At 33.6% G+C, this 16,774-nt stretch overlaps 1 protein-coding gene across 2 annotated transcripts in view; it reads left to right on the forward strand.

The window, feature by feature from the left end:
* The window catches only part of TMTC2 (transmembrane O-mannosyltransferase targeting cadherins 2), a 449,167-nt gene that overhangs the window by 294,248 nt on the left and 138,145 nt on the right, over positions 1-16,774 (forward strand). For both annotated transcript variants that reach the window (XM_008004151.3, XM_073020981.1), the window contains one exon: positions 10,376-10,497. In XM_008004151.3, the coding sequence (XP_008002342.2) occupies positions 10,376-10,497 (122 nt within the window). The remainder of the gene's footprint in view (positions 1-10,375; positions 10,498-16,774) is intronic.

A 16,774-nucleotide genomic window follows, 5' to 3' on the forward strand; every position in this document is an offset into this window, starting at 1 on the left:
CCTCTCTTTGTAGCATTCCTTCCCTCAAGGTATGGGGCAGCACCCCTTTGGAATGAGGATCTTCAAGGGAGACTGGAGAGGGAGAAAGTGACCTTTCTAGGTTTTATGCCCTGCTCTAGTGGAGAAGAGTTCTAATTTTTGTGATTCACTTAGGGGAAGAGTATGTATCTATCACTTGTTTCAGGGAAGACAGAGAGGTAGGAGACAGGAGGACAGGAGGAGTTCAGAAAGACTTTGTTTCCATGATAGAGATTAGAAGGCTTTGTCGGCCTAATATCTTTTAGTTCAAAGCATTTAGCATGCCAAGGTGCCATATTTGGGGGTATTGTGTTCAGAGCCTTAACACATGAAATATAAATTAAGTTGAAAATTTAGTACATTACTAATTGTATGTGTTTTGCTGTGTACTGAAGTCTGATTTTCCTAATAAGTAAGAGAAAATTGTTTTCTCCGTAAAAATCTCATTTAACTCTTCCAATGAGCTGTCATTTAGTTTTAATTTTATCTACACTGATAGAAGCCATCACCATATTCACTTGATCTTAGCCAAAAGGCTCAGAAGCAATAACCGTTGACATATTCAAATTAAACAAAGAATGAAAATAGAACATACAGAGTTTTGTTCCGGAATGCATCATTTTTGCCAACATGTTAATTATGGGAATGAGATTTTTGTGGATTATTATAGAATCTTATTCTCAAGTATTCATTACAAGTTGGATGAATTTTTCAATGTGTGCTATGCCTTAGTAATTAACATTAATATAGCAATTTAATATTAATATTTAAATTATTCATTGCCTATTATGGAGATACAGTGCTTGACTCAGGAATACACATGAAATGTATTCCTAAAAAGATCTGTGTGGAGTTGAAAAGTCTTCCGTTATACTCTTTTGACTCATAGAAGAGTGCTTTTTCATTTATTGTTTTCCTGCAACTATTCAACTCCTGTTTCTCTGAATACTGTTTTCATTTGTTCTTTCCAGGCTAGTACAGTATTCACTCATTCTTTTTTCCATATAAACCTTTCTTTGTAAAAAAATAATAATGCGATTTAGCACTTCTTTGCATGTTTCTAGTGTTCACTAATTATCTCAGTTTTATTAAGCCATTTTATTTACTCCATTTTAATTTTCCTGAAGACAGTATTATATTTTTGGGGAAAAGTTCCTCACTTCATCATGAAGATGCACATACGCCACACTCACACATGTGCATGCACACACACAATCTCACTCTATACTTTGAAAATTTGAAAATTCTGAGCATTTAAGAGAATTAGCTTTGATATTTGTGGATTGATTATTTTGGCGATTTATTTCCTTGAAAATATAAAGGAAATTGATTAGCCTGGAGACGTTCAGGATCCCTAGTTGCAAATAGAGAAATATTTACACAGGCTTCTGGCTTTTTTTCAAGTTAAAGTTTGATGGAACATCAGATGTTTCCGGTATATGACCTTATTTTAGAAATGAGGAACTTTTAAAAGTTTCACTGAAGTTTAACCTACTTCTTAACAATTAGTGTTATTCCTTAATGAAACACATATTTTTTTTCACTGTATTTCTTGTGTTTGCTTTAAAACTATACTTTCAGACTTCAAGAGTTTCCCCTTAAATTTAATGCTATAGGACTTGGAGAGTTGCATGTTGAACCTTTTCCTAACTTTTCTCAAATTAAGACTTGGATAATATTACATTTTACTTTCAATACTACTGTACAGTAGCCGCTAAAGGATTTCTAATCAGAAGCAATATATCTGGGGCAACTAGATGGTGTTATTTTTATACGAATAAAATGACAAAAATATTGAGATGGAGATAGAAAAGATTCACAATATTTGACTACTAAAAGGTACAGCAGGTTTGTGGCATAAATACATTTTTAAAAAGGCAGACTCGCTAATGTTTCTAGTAGTGTTTCTAATGCTTCTAAACACTGTGAATTAAAAAATGATTAAAATTACAGCAAGTTAAACTCTTAATATAATCACTCATGTCATATGGCTCCATCAGACTGCAGATTCTAGAAAAAAAGATTTATTTGGAAATTTATCTTCAACGGCATACTTAGTAAAAGAATGTAACACCTACATTCAAGTAGGTACATGATATGATCAATTATTTGTCAGCTATTTATCGAGCACTCTCTGGAGCCAAAGCTTTCTGGACTCAGGTTGGAAGACAGAAAAATATATAAAAATTGTGTGTCTTATAAAAATTATATATTTATATATAGTTATATATATTTATATATATTTCTAGTATATTTATATATTTATATATAAATTATATATAATTAGACATTTAGAATTATAACTATTAAATGGAATAACCAAGACTTGATCTAGATGCAGCCAATCTTGAGTAGATCAACTGAAAATTAAGAGACAGGATTTTCTTTTTTTTTTTTTTTTGATTCTTTTGAGACGGAGTCTCGCTCTGTCGCCCCGGCTGGAGTGCTGTGGCCGGATCTCAGCTCACTGCAAGCTCCACCTCCCGGGTTCCCGCCATTCTCCTGCCTCAGCCTCCCGAATAGCTGGGACTACAGGCGCCTGACACCGCGCCCGGCTAGTTTTTTGTATTTTTTAGTAGAGACGGGGTTTCACCATGTTAGCCAGGATAGTCTCGATTTCCTGACCTCGTGATCTGCCCGAAGAGACAGGATATTTTAAACCAACTAGGATATTTTTACCTCTTTATGAAATGAACATATATAAATATCTGAGCACTGGTGAACCTACAGATGATTATCCTATTTTGGGGATTATGTAGTTATTTATTCTTAGCCCTTGATGTTGTAAATGATAAAACTGAGGACCTGTGAAATCACTCATTTTTCTAAAACATACAGCTATTAATGACAAAATGCGAATTCAAAACCAAGCCATCTAAAACACTGTTTTGATATGTATGTTTAATTTCCATATGTGTATGTAGTTTTCAAAATTTCTCTTGTTATTGATTTCTAGTTTTATTCCATTGTGATCAGAGAATATACTTGATATAATTTCAGGGTTTTTTTAGTTTTTCTAAGACTGCTTTGTGGCATAATATGTGGTCTGTTCTTGAAAATGATCCATTTGCTGCGGTGAAAAATGTGTATTCAGCAACCATTGCAAGAAATGTTCTGTAAATGTCTATTAGATTCATTTACTCTAAGTGCAAATTAAGTTCAGTCTTTCTTTGTTGACTTTCTATCTGGATGTTCTGCCCAATGCAGAAAATTAGGTTTGAAGCCTTCAGCTATTATTGTATTGGGGTCTATCTCTCTAGCCCTAATAATACTTGGTTTGTATATCTGGGTTCTCCAGTGTTGGGTGCATATATATTTACAATTGTTATATCCTCTTGCTGAATTGATACATATGTCATTATATAATGACCCTCCTGGTCTGTTTTTATAGATTTTGTCTTGAAATCTATTTTGTCTGGTGTAAGTATAGCTACTCCTGCTCTTTTTTGCTTTCCATTTGCATGGAATATCTTTCTCCATCCCTTTATTTTCAGTCTATGTGTGTCTTTATAGATGAAGTGTGCTTTTATGCAACAGATTGTTGAGTTTTTTTTTTTTTTTTTTTATTCAGCCACTCCTGTTTTTATTGGAGAATTTAGTCCATTTATATGCAATATTATTATTTATAAGTAAGGACTTACTCTTGTCATTTTGTTGTTTGCTGGTTATTTTGTGGTCTTTTTCCTTCCTGTCTTCTTTTAGTGAAGGTGATTTTCTCTGGTTGTGTATTTTAATTTCTTGCTTTTTATTTTTTGTGTATCTTTTATATGATTTTAGTCTGAGGTTACAATGAAGCTTGCAAATAATATTTTATAACCCATTATTTTAAACTGATGACAACTTATCACTGAGAGCAAAAAATTAATGAACAAGAAAATAGAAAATGAATGATAACCCTACACTTTAAATTTCACCCTCCTGTTTTTTAACTTTTAATTATTTCTGTTTATGTCTTATGCTGTGCATGTCTTGATTGTTGTAGTTATTTGTTTTGATTGCTTCATTTTTCAGTCTTTCCACTCAAGATATGAGTAATTATGTACTACTTAATTATGTACCACAATTACAATTTTATAAAATTCTGTGTTTTTCTGTGTGCTTACTGCTACCAGTGAGTTTCGTACTTTCAAATGATTTCTTCTTGCTTATAAAGGTCCTTTTCATTTAGATTGAAGGACTCCCTTTAGCATTTCTTGTAGGACAAGTCTGGTATTGATTAAATCCCTCAGCTTTTGTCTGGAACAATCTATTTCTCCTTCATGTTTGAATGATATTTTCACTGGATCTACTATTCTAGGATACAAGCATTTTGTGTGTATGTTTTTTTCCCTTCAGCACTTTAAATATGTCATACCACTCCCAGCCTCCACTGAAAATTCTGCTGCCTCACATATTAGAACTCCACTCTATGTTATTTGTTTCTTTTCTCTTGCTGCTTTTAGGATCCTTTCTTTATCTTTGACCTTTGGGAATTTGATTATGACGTGTCTTGAGGTAGTCTTATTTGAGTTAAATCTGCTTCATGTTCTATAACCATCTTGTTATTTTGGTATGTAATTCATAACTCAGTGCTGGATCATAATTATGAATAATTGCAATAGGTAGATAAACCAAGTTCATCAATCAATTAATTAAAGTGTACTTATTTTATTTTAAAACTGTATTGCCAAATTAGTTCCTAAGGAGCAAATTAAAAGTAACCTATAAAAGGGAACTTATCATAGCAAACCTGAAAATTGCTAAAAGTGCTCATTAAAAGAAAAATGACCAGCACATAAAAAAGAAATTCATTATTAAACCCACCAAAAATAAACCTGATATCTTAGAAGGAAAATAAGCATTACTTAAAAATGGAATGAATACCGTAGCAACCAGCTAAGTTCTCAAACTCCTTGGAGAGCCTAGAAATTAGGTAGATTAAGATAAAAATGCCTGATTTTCCAGCAGAGCATCCTAAAATTAGCAGTACTGGCAATGAGATGCTTTCAGTGTATTAGGGGCTGGAAGCCTGTTAGAAATCAGTTGGGACCATTTTATAAGTGTCCATGTTCTTTAGAGACTAGGGGAAAAAAGGTTATAATTTGTGTGATTCCTTTAGAAAAATAGGCTTTTTCCCCATGAGCTTGTCTTGCAGCATTTTAATAAAGACAGTTCTAAAACTTGTATAACTTTTTGAATTATAGGTTGGTGTATGCAATTTGTTGCTGTCTGCATGTCAGTCACATACACATCACTCTAGCAGTGTCATAATTTTGCCCATAGCCACTTACTATGTGAGGTATCACTTAATATTTTTCTTCATTCTGTAGCACGATGTCTGTGTTACCACATTTTTAACACGTATTAAATCAAATTCATACATACCACATTTTTCAAAAGGTTTTTGTTGTTTTTGTTTCATTTGCACCTACAAGCAAACTTTGGGGAACACCGATAAATTATTTCTTCGTCACTAGATTGTAAGTAGCAACAAATGATAATCTACTTAACCTTTATGTACACCATCATATGCATTGTTCCTGTTGGTTAACCTGGATTTCTGTGCAAGATATATTTTCAAGAGTTTTTTAAAAAGGCATTTAACAATTACTGTAGGAGTTGAGGAAGGGATAATTACTTTTCACATAAGTTTCTTTAAAAATTAGGAAATCTATACTGAGTCTTAATAATAATTCCCACTACATGCTCTATTCTTTATCTGCAAGCAGGAGCTGTCCAGTAATTTGAAACATAAGAGTCAGTGAGATGTAGACTATTACATCATCAACAACTCAGCGTTCTTTCCTTAAGGAGTTAGCCTTTGCCTGGGTTATTTAGACCTGGGGCTTTTTAGGGAGAGAGAGTGACATTATTTGTTCTACATCTGAAACGGTTTATGTCTGCCTGAAACCAGCCTGGAGACATCCAAATAATTCCTTTTGTCTGTGAGTGAATTGGAAATAAATCTGGGTGATGAACCTGATCACTCTTATCATCGCACAGCAAATCTTCTCATTCTTATGAAAGTACCTTTATTATGTCATTTCTTACAGAATGAGAAAGGAAAATAGTCATCATTGTTTCTTTCCTCCTGGGCACCATAACCTTTTTTTTTCTATTATTGTAAGTTAAGAAAAATTACAGTACCAGAGAATATGACTTAACCTTTATCTCCTGTCCTATTCCCGACCAAGTGTCTACGTTTCCTTCCTTATTGAATTTATTGAACTTTCTTTTCCTGTGGCCATTTCCTTTATGGAATTTTTATGATTTTAGCACTTGTAGGATCCCATATATACCACTGTGTCCTAACACCAAATGCACTGATGGTACTTTCTGCAGCTATTAAATATTTTATTCCCTTTCTGAATACTTTTTATAGTATTTGTGTAGAATGGTGTAGGGGAACAAGCCAGAGAAAACTCTAATCTGAATCCTGAATTTGACATTTGCTCTTAAAAAAAAAAAAAAAAACTTGAGTAAGTTTGTTAAGCTTTCCGAAGCATAGTCGGTTCATTTGTAATATGAGATTGATAATAACAGTGTCGGGATAATGTAAAGGTAGAAAATAATGTATTTAAGATGTTAGTAGGTACTCAGTAAATAATAAATTTTATATGGCAGGCAGCTTGATGCAATGGGAAAAAATCGTGGTTTAGAAGCCATTTAATCATTTTAGGATATGATTATTAACTGTCCTCGTGCATGTCACTGATCATGCCTGAGCCTTTGTCTTCATTCATAAAATGGGTATTCCAACCTCATTCTAGGATTAGAAATGAGAAATGTAAAGCTCTTAACCTTGCCAGTGTCAGGGATATAGCAAGTACTTGTTCTTATAGTGTTTGTTGCTTAAATCTTTATTGAGCTACCTTTTTTAAAACATTTAAGTTATCCACAATCAATTTTTTTTTTTTTTTTTTTTTGCATTTTAGGTTTTGTATCTTGATTTTATTACCACTTACATACACTCTTCTTGTGTTAAGGTTAGCCTTAGAACTAAAATACGTATTATAGACTTAGAACTAAAGTGTCACATATTTCCCTGTTAAGAATTGAATTATATATGCGTAGAAAGCATTTTTAAAGGTCAGTCATAGATAACCATTGCTCTTCCTTATTCTCTTAATTCAATAGATAAGCCCAAGGCAAAGTGAAATGAATGGGCTGGCTGATGTATCACAAACTAGAAAATAATTTTCTGTGAGTGAGAAACAGAGAGCATAATTCTCACCTGAGCTGGGGATTTGGAAAGTTTATGACTATTTTCTATTAGCTGGTGAAGGCAATGTGTTAAGGTCAGGTAATCCTGAGTTTAAACTGCAGTTCTACCATGTTACGTACTCATGATTTTGAGTGTATAATTTAGCCACTCTGCTTCTCAATTTTTTCCATCTGTAAAATCCAAATAGTGACATTCCTTGGTAAGCAATGAGATACATTTATAAAGCAACTAATATAGAGATTGCAAAACTGTTTCATCTTGCAAATGTACTTTGATCAATTGGTAATGGTTGAGTGGGGCAATGTGTTAAGGCCACTTGGGAGGCTAAGTAAGAACAAATTCTACATGCCCAAATGTGTGGAGTAAGAGGAGTGGGTGAACATAAGTCAGACATTTGTCACCTGTAACTCGCTACTGTAATCCATAGTAAACACTCAATTATTATCATAGTCATCGTGGTTATTGTTAAGACACAATGAATGGTTACACGAATTTCTTCAAAGTTGTAATAAGTGGTACCTGAGTAGGCTAGTTACTTCTCAGTTTTCATATACTTGCCAAGATGCATGATATATTAACATTACTTATTTATGGCCTTTAGTATTTTCTTATCTCACAAGCTTTACAAATTAATAAGTTGCTTAGGAGTTCTTACTGAAGAAAATGGACCAGTCATTAATTATTGAGCAAATTAATAATATTTTTTTAAATAGAATTTAGTAATGATAGATTTCTGACTTGGAAAAAAAAGCAAGTATACTTTCTGCAATAATTTTTAGATATTAACAAAATAATAAAGATTTCTATTTCAAAAGTGCTCTGGAATTGGGGTTATCTTCATACTCTTTTTCTGTACAGAAGACCTACTATTATTCTGAAAATCAGTTAAATTTTTATATGAAAAGTAGAAGCTATATTAAATACAATGGTTGTACACAACTTTTTTAAACTGGCCTGTAAGCACTTGAAGAGCCAAAGTGAATTTCAGGTTGATTTCGTATGGGACCTGTAATTTAGGCCCATATTCCTTCTGGCTTTATAATCAATTTAAGATATAAATATATGGATATGTTTTATCATTAATTGCTTTACATTTTTCAATATTTTAGGGTTTGTGTCTCTTTTCTGTTACATAAATTATATATAGTGTTTTAATATAAAGCAATTCACTTTTCCTAAGAAAAATTATTATTTGCTTTATTTGGAAACATTTGTTAGTTCAATGTGGCAAGAAAAAGTCCATCTGACAGTGTGTTAGTGTTTATAAAGATATGAAAATAGAAACAATAAAATTATTATAGAAATTTATGGAAATTTTTAAAAAATCAGTTTATAATCTATCATTTTAACAATTACAAGCATTTTTGTGTATTTTATTCTAGTCTTTGATCTTTGCTTCAGTATTTCTTTTGTCTTTCCTTAGACATATAATTGCACCAACTTCTTAAGTGCAGATATGTTTTAAACTTTGAGGGAAAAAAAAACCATTTTTCAGCTATCATTTTTATGATAATATTGTTTAAGGATTGTTCATCGAACTAGAAACACATAGATATGTGTGAGTGGGTAAAAATGTATATTTTTGTGCATACTGTGTATTATTTCTTACCAATATTTTTCACTATCCAGCAAAACTAAGGGCATTCAAAGATCAAGAGACTCAAACCAATTCACTTCGTCAAACATATTCATATTTACAATACCATGGTAATACAAGTTGAATATGATTAAAGCAAAGGGAATGAGTTCTTCCTTTGAAGCAAAAAATGTACATCCAATGTGGGTAATTCATTTACGAAAACCCTCTGATTACGCCTCTAAAAGAAAAAGCTATCATGATTATGATTACTTATGCTTATATATAAAGGTCTGTCTGGAGAATAATGCAAGTTACCAGTTTACTGCTTGGTCTCAGAAACTGAGTAGTGTCTCTGCATTTGCAGTGCTTAGTAAAACTGCAATATTTAACTTAAATATATAAATTATCTTAAAATACAATTTTTGCATCAGTTGAATATTTTGTTTACCATATAATCATATAAGGGAAAGGGGAATGATAGTTCTTAGGCAGGTGGTATACTTTTGGCTTTATTTCCAACTTTTTTATCCTGCTTGGCTGTTAGTAAAATGCTGTTTGGTAGATAAAATATATATTATTAGAGAGTAATGACTCATGGCCAAAATGCCTCACACTCATGTTGTGTGTAGTGCTGGGCATACTTGATCATTGTTGTCTGTTTATTGGATTTTCCAAATGAAACTGGTAAATTTTATTTACTGACTTAATTGTATTAATAATTTAATTATTTAATTAATTAAAATAATGCCCAGGCTTGAGTGCAGTAGTGCGATCAGGGCTCACCGTAGCCTTGATCTCCCCAGGCTCAGGTGATCCTCTTGCCTCAGCCTCCTGAATAGCTGAGACTACAGGCATGTGACACCATGCCCACCTAATGTTTTCAGAGATCGAGTTTCACCATGTTGCCCAGGCTGGTCTCTAATTCCTAGACTCAAGCTATCTGCCTGCCTTGGCCTCCCAAAGTGCTGGGATTACAGGGGTGAGCCCCCTCGCCTGGCCTTAATTTACTTATTAACATATAAAATTCAAATAGTTTCTTTAAGAAAATTAGCAGCAGTGTTTAATCTAAATATATTTTTAACTCTTTCAATTACTCTTTCTCAAAAAGGTAAGTCCTTTGTGAATAGGATCTCACACTTTTTTCTTATAGTTCTTTTATAAGGCTCTCCACTTGGTTATTCTATAAATACTTGAATTTCTAAAGGAATAAATGAATGTGAATAAAAAAGAACAAAAGAATAAAGAACAAATATAGCTCTCAATCGCTCTCAAAACGGAAAAGAAATGACAAAGGACATATGTCTGGGAATCAGATGTTCTATGTTAAAAATCAAGCGTTACTACTTACTAAATTTTTTACTTGAGCCATTTTACTTCATTTTCCAAACACATGATTTTTCATCTGTAAAATGGGAATCATGATGACTTATTTGGGAATCAGATGAGAACATGAACGAAAATACTTCCCACAGCACCTGAAATTCTACACAATATGATGATGACGACGATGCTGTTGCAAATAATGTGGAAAGCTGTATCTTCCCTTTGATCTTCATGATTAATTCTCTTTCCAGGTGAAGCGTATATGCGTTTAAGCAAACTCCCCGAAGCAGAGCATTGGTATATGGAATCACTGAGATCCAAGACTGACCACATCCCTGCTCATCTCACCTATGGGAAGCTGCTAGCTCTAACAGTGAGTAACTGCCTTCCTTGGTCTTCAAAACTTGGTTTTCTCCACGCAGACTGCGATAGATGGGGTTTGAGGTACTGTTTTAGAGCCAGTTATCTCAGCTGTTAGGGATGTAATGATGGTGATACTAAGTTAGAACCCTGTACAGAAAATATAGAAAAATGTGTTACTTTACCTGTGAGGTTTGGTCTAGATAAGATGTGAGATGTCTGTATCTCACATCTTTGTCTAGATAAGATGTGAGATGTCCATATCATCCCTGTATCAAAACATCTCCTGTATCCCATAAATATATACACGTACTATACACCTATAGAAAAGTTTTTAAAGAATTAAAAAAACAAAACAAACAGAAAAGGTGTGAGATGCCATGATCCTTGATGTAACTTAATGGAAAAAAATATAAATGGAGAATCCCAAATATGGAATTACATAATGAATTTGTTCTAATAATGATATTTGCATAAATATTATATTCTGCAAACCAGTGTTAGCCCCAAATTGGCTATACTTAGAACTAAGTCTGATTATTGTAAATAGCCAACATTGTATAAAATTCTGTGTGCTGAAATTACTTCTAATTGAAATCATTCTGTAAGAGAAGTAGGGCTATTCAATGGCCTCTTACTATGTGATAAGCGCCCTTGGAGGCCACCATTCCATGAAAGTGACATGAGTATGGAGCATAAAAAATTACTAGTATTGTACCACTATGACCTATAAAAATGGTAATTTCATGTATTTCAAAGTAATAATAATGTCTTTATTTTACACAATAGTAATTAGTTTAAAAGTTTAAGTAAGTTTTCTGAGCTCAAATAGACAATAAGTGATAGAACTAGGCTACAGTCCTAGTCTGAATCAAATATCTGTATTATTTTAGTTATAGTACCTAATCTCTCTTCAATATTAATAAACATAAATGAATATTAGAAAAACATAGAGCAAATGATCAGGAAGATGATTCCTAAGTGAATTCATTGAAAAGTATTTTTGTATTACTTCGAAAATGGTAACATTTTACTTTCCACAGAAGATGGTAGATAACACTTAAAATTGTCAAGTATCCATTCTAAAATACCACTAAAATACTCTTCAAGAAATCATATAACACTTTAGGAGGTTAAGGCAGGCAGATTACCTGAGGTCAGGATTTCAAGACCAGCCTGGCTAACACAGCGAAACTCTGTCTCTGCTACAAATACAAAAATTATCCAGGTATGGTAATGCGTGCCTGTTATCCCAGCTACTTAAGAGGCTGAGGCAGGCAACTCGCTTGAACCCAGAAGGGCAAGGTTGCAGTAAGCCGAGATCATGCCACTACACTCCATCCTGGGCAACAGAGTGAGACTACATCTCAAAAAAAAAAAAAAATTAAAAAATCATATAGGTAGACTAAGTAACTAGAAAACATCCCACTGAAAATACTTAGCTCTGCTTAATAAAATATAACAGATACGTTTTTCACACTAAACTGAGCATGAGTAGTAAGAGAAGTTCCTAGGAGCTAGGAATGAAGTGGTAACTGAATACCAGTGCAGTGAACAGCAGGCTGGTCCTTCAGCTTATCTGGGATTATTTACTGGTTGGTTGTGGAAACCAGTGAGAAGATGGTTTTTGTTTGCTTGTTTTCATTATTTCTAGAATAGGAAACAACGCTTTGGGCCAATGGAAAAGCAGAAATTAAATGCCTAAATAAGGCAGGGAAATTCATACCTGCAGTTGAAAGGACAATGTAAGTTTGTCCACAAGTATAAGGCAGCGTGAATGTTTGCCTATCTCAGAATGGGATCTGGATGGAGAGTGAACAAAGTATCTGCTGGGAATTTGTTGCTCCTGTCCTTCCTTTACCAAGCTTTGGGTTTTGAATTTACCTACATGACCCTGGAATTCCCAAGCCAATAAATTAAATAAAATTTAGTCTACTAAAACCTTTTGCTGAAGAAGTTACTGGAGATGTTCTTGAAAAGAACACAAATCTATAAGGAATGATGGAGTGAGGTACATAAAAAGTACTGGGCAAAGAAATTGGTGATCATATGGGCAAATCAGACTAAGCTTTTAACGAATACAATATTAAGGGAATACTATACAGGAACAATAGGATTGGGAAGAGATATTTCAATAGATAAGAGATTACAGCTGCTTTTGCAACTCAGAAAGCAATTGGAAGTATTATAACTGACTTGCCTGAGAGAAGGAAATGAAAAATCTAAATAAACTTTGGAATGGGATAACAATGAAAAGAAATCTGGCTTACATCAAAAGAAACCTGGAGAGGCTCAAGACATGGAGGCAGCTGACACAGAAAAGAGTGAGTTAAGGGACATAAAATGGGGTAGTAAATTGCAGCCAATGAATGGAGTAGTCAGATCTCTCCCCTTTGTCCACAAATGCCAGCAACTAGGCACCTGCCTTCAAGGCAAGGGAAAGGGGCCTTTAAGAGGTAGAACAAGTAAATAAAGAGAAGTTCAGGATTCAAGAACAGCTTGCACAGTTGAAGGCAGAATGAGGAAGGGAGTGAAAAGAGGACTGACTGAGGGTCTTCCCATGGAGTGCTCAGATCCTTAATACCCCTGCCCTATCCCATGCAGAATTCCAGCAACACAGGGTTTTCCCCCTTTCCTCCAGCCCCACCCTTTTTGCTTACACCTTACCTCTCAAGAAATTGTTGAATTCAGATCTAAAGAAACAAAATCGCAGTAGGGAAAAGGTTTTCAAATACCTACATTTAGAAGTCCCCTGTAAATGACTGACTCCCAAACCAGACACAACACAGTGAATCTGTTCCATCTAGAATGCATATCTATGCCTTTAGGAACTCGACTCAGCTTTTTATTAATTAACTCATTCTTAAACATCAACGGGTAACCAAGAATCGTCAATCATATCAGGAAAGACACAAATTAAAAAGATTGGAACTAAAACAAATTATTAGGAGAAGGAAATCTATGGAAACACAGAAGAAATCTTTAAAAAATAATAATCCATAGAGATAGAAACTTACAGCATTTTATGAAGCAGGATGCCATGAAAAAAAGAAACCAAGAAAAGCAAGAAAGAGCTTATAGAATTTAAAGATATGATAGCAACATGATTTTCCTTTGGAGGACAGGAGAATGAAGGTAATGAAATCTTCCTATATGTGAATGAAAAATCAGCACATAAAAGAATGTAAAAGAGGAAATTATGAAAAAAATCAATATGTGGTCCAAATGACAGAAAAAGAACAAAGGAAGGGAAAGAACAATAACTAAGAATTGAAGATTACAGTCACTATTTCTGCTATTTACATATACTTCTAGTTTGATCACCTGAGAAAAGTTGTTTTACCCTATGAAAACCTTTTCCCATTTCTGTACCGATGATTCTGTGTGATGTGTGGTGATTCACACAACTCCACATAAGTGTTAAATTAATATACCTAAATTGATAAATGACCACCTTCAAAAAAAATCTAAAAGTTTCAGATGTCTGATTCATTTGCCCACCCGCCTCTAGCCCACCAAAAAAAAAAAAAAAAAAAAGTTAGAAAAGAAAAAAAATAAATAAACTTAAATTTCCATGATTCTGTATATGCTTAGACCATGGTACTAGATGTAGAAACCATGTGACCTTTCTAAAAAAAATTCTCAAGCCTGAATACTTAGGCTTCCTGTACCAAAAATATGATTTTAAAGGCTGTTTTATTCTTTTGAGGAGGCTTTTTTTTTTTTTTTTTTTTTTTTTTAAGATTTAGAAGTTTTAATTTACTGAACCATATGGAAGGAAAGGAAAGACTCCTATACTACAATCCAAATTTTTAATCCCCCCCACCAAGACTTTTATAGTTTCTGACTTGCTGATTAGATGAAATACAAACCCTATTATGGAATGGCTTAAATTCACAGTGCCAAAACCCCACAACCATCTTTAACAGCTTCTTTCTAAATTATGACATTTGGCAAATTTCTGATCCCTATGGATAGCTTTTGTCTAATTTGGGGTTTCTTGGCCTGGTAACAGCCCACTGGCTTAACATTGAATTTGGAAAGGTAGAAAATACCACACATTTTGACTTCTGAATGCTTTAAATATATTGTAAAATGGAATTGGCTGCTAGTCTCAAGAGAAGAGGAATAGAAATTGAGTGGTGTTTTCACTCTTTCATCAAAACTGACCGAAGGCAAAATATGTAGAAATGAAATGCAACTATATTAGGCTTAGACTGTAGAGTAGGCTTTTATATAAGAGTTGTATGTTAGAAAAAATTGATTATTAGTACTTTTATTATAGTCAGTAGAATGATTCACTCAGTACTTTATAAAAGTTTTTCTTTAAGAATTTGTGTAATATTTACAGACTTTAGAAAAGTTCAAACGGATTTAAGGTTTCCCAGAATGCTTTGGCACATTCTATAGATCAAATCCTCTTTTATTTATCTGCCAAAAATGTCTTTTTCCTCTCTTTGCCTGCTCAAATTTTATTTCTTCTGTGAAGTCTTGCCTTTCTTAAGCAGTTATTTTTTTTGTTTTGTTTTTTTCTCTATACTTCATTAGTACCAGTCTCAGTGTCTTCATAATAGGGCACTTCCAAATAGAATGACACATACGTATGTGTCTGTCTTTTGACACTAGATATGGGGCAGAGAGTGAGTCTTTACTTTTTATTTCTTCAGTACCTGGCATTTCAATGTATTAGTTACTATCCCTGTACCCATGTGCCTTTTCCTTTATAAGTCATTTAAGGGCTGGGGACATGGCTTTTAATGTTTTTGTTCTCCCCCTCCCCCCGATACTCATTCCCTCATTAATCCCTTCATTTGGTCAACACATGTATTGATACTTATTCCTTCAAGCTAGGCATTGCTTTAATCCTCAGTGATCTGTGCTAAAAAAAAAAAAAAAAAAAAAAAAAAATGAACGAGGGTAGCGTAATTATAGAGTAATCTTCCAAAAATCCTAGATGGGGAGGTGGGCACAAGAGAGGTGTGCATCTCTTCAGTGCCTGTGCTTGACATGTGTTATTTAAGAGAAACTTGATAACAACGCTTAGGGAGTATTATCCTGTTTTTATTTACGAAGAATCCGAGCTTCAAAGGTTTGAGGAACATCCCCAGAAGTCATTTCACTACTAAATAGTAGAACTGAATAGAACTTCAAGGTTTTCTGAACTGCGTGTCATTAATTTTCTCTCCACATTAAATAATTTTAAGTGTGGAGTTTTTTTCCCACTTGGTATCTGTGATTAAACTGATTGGAGATTGGAAAAGTAACTTGACTACTTAGTTACTTAGTGAGTTACAACTTAACTTAGTTACTCAGTAACTACTTATTCCCCATCCTCTTTTTAGAACTTATTTTTAGAAACTATCTTTGGATACTAGTTGAATTTGAGTGGTTAAACAGAATTTTATTATTAAGCATGCTAGGTCATGAACATAAGACTTCAGTTTTAGGCTACTGACACTTTTAGATCCTACATTATACTTCTAATATAAACATTTCGGGGTATCCTAAACATTTTGTATTAGAGCCATTGTAGCCTCCATGTTTAAATATAGTTGGGCTCCAGTGACATCTCTTTAAAATATATGGAAATTTCATACCAATGTCATGTCCAATTAAAATACTTAACATGAGATGAGTTTGAATTGCTCTGCTTAAAATTGTGATTTATTCCTTGTTTGAACTTTGTTACCTAGGGCAAATGCCATGAATTTAAAATTGGGCATGCGTTAAGAGAGAAAAGAAGGAATAGCATTTCCATTAAAATGGTATTTCAAATGGTTTTATAGTTGTTTCTAAGGTTGTGTGGGTTCTATAGTTGTGCGAACATGCTTACTTTGATTTTTTGTCTTCCTTTCTTTTTGTCCTTTTTATTTAAGCCAAATATTTTTCAGTTTTGTGAGCCAATAAAATTAATGTTGACTTAAATTGTAGTAAAAGTTACTTGGCTGTTAGCTTATTTTCCAGATTCAGGTTAGTAGGAGAGAAGGAAGGATACTGGAGACTCTGACAGTAATTCTTGATACAGAAAACCTTTATTTTGGCTACGGCCTGAGAGCGCTGAGCCAGACTTCTGTGTCTAGCCAGAGTTAATTAGGCTACATAAAACTCCAGTTGTGGAAGTACTGGAGGTTCCACAGAAAAGCCCCATACCCCAGGCTAAAATGGTGTCAGTGTAGTTTATCTGGAAATGTAATACAGTGTGTTTCCATGGGCCTTTTGCTATTATTGTTTAGAGCTAAGACTTCTTTTTCATTCATTTGACCCTCTCCAGAGAAGAGTTACTTCCATTT

Source organism: Chlorocebus sabaeus, chromosome 11 (assembly GCF_047675955.1).
Source record: "Chlorocebus sabaeus isolate Y175 chromosome 11, mChlSab1.0.hap1, whole genome shotgun sequence".
NCBI classification, from domain to species: Eukaryota; Metazoa; Chordata; class Mammalia; order Primates; family Cercopithecidae; genus Chlorocebus; species Chlorocebus sabaeus.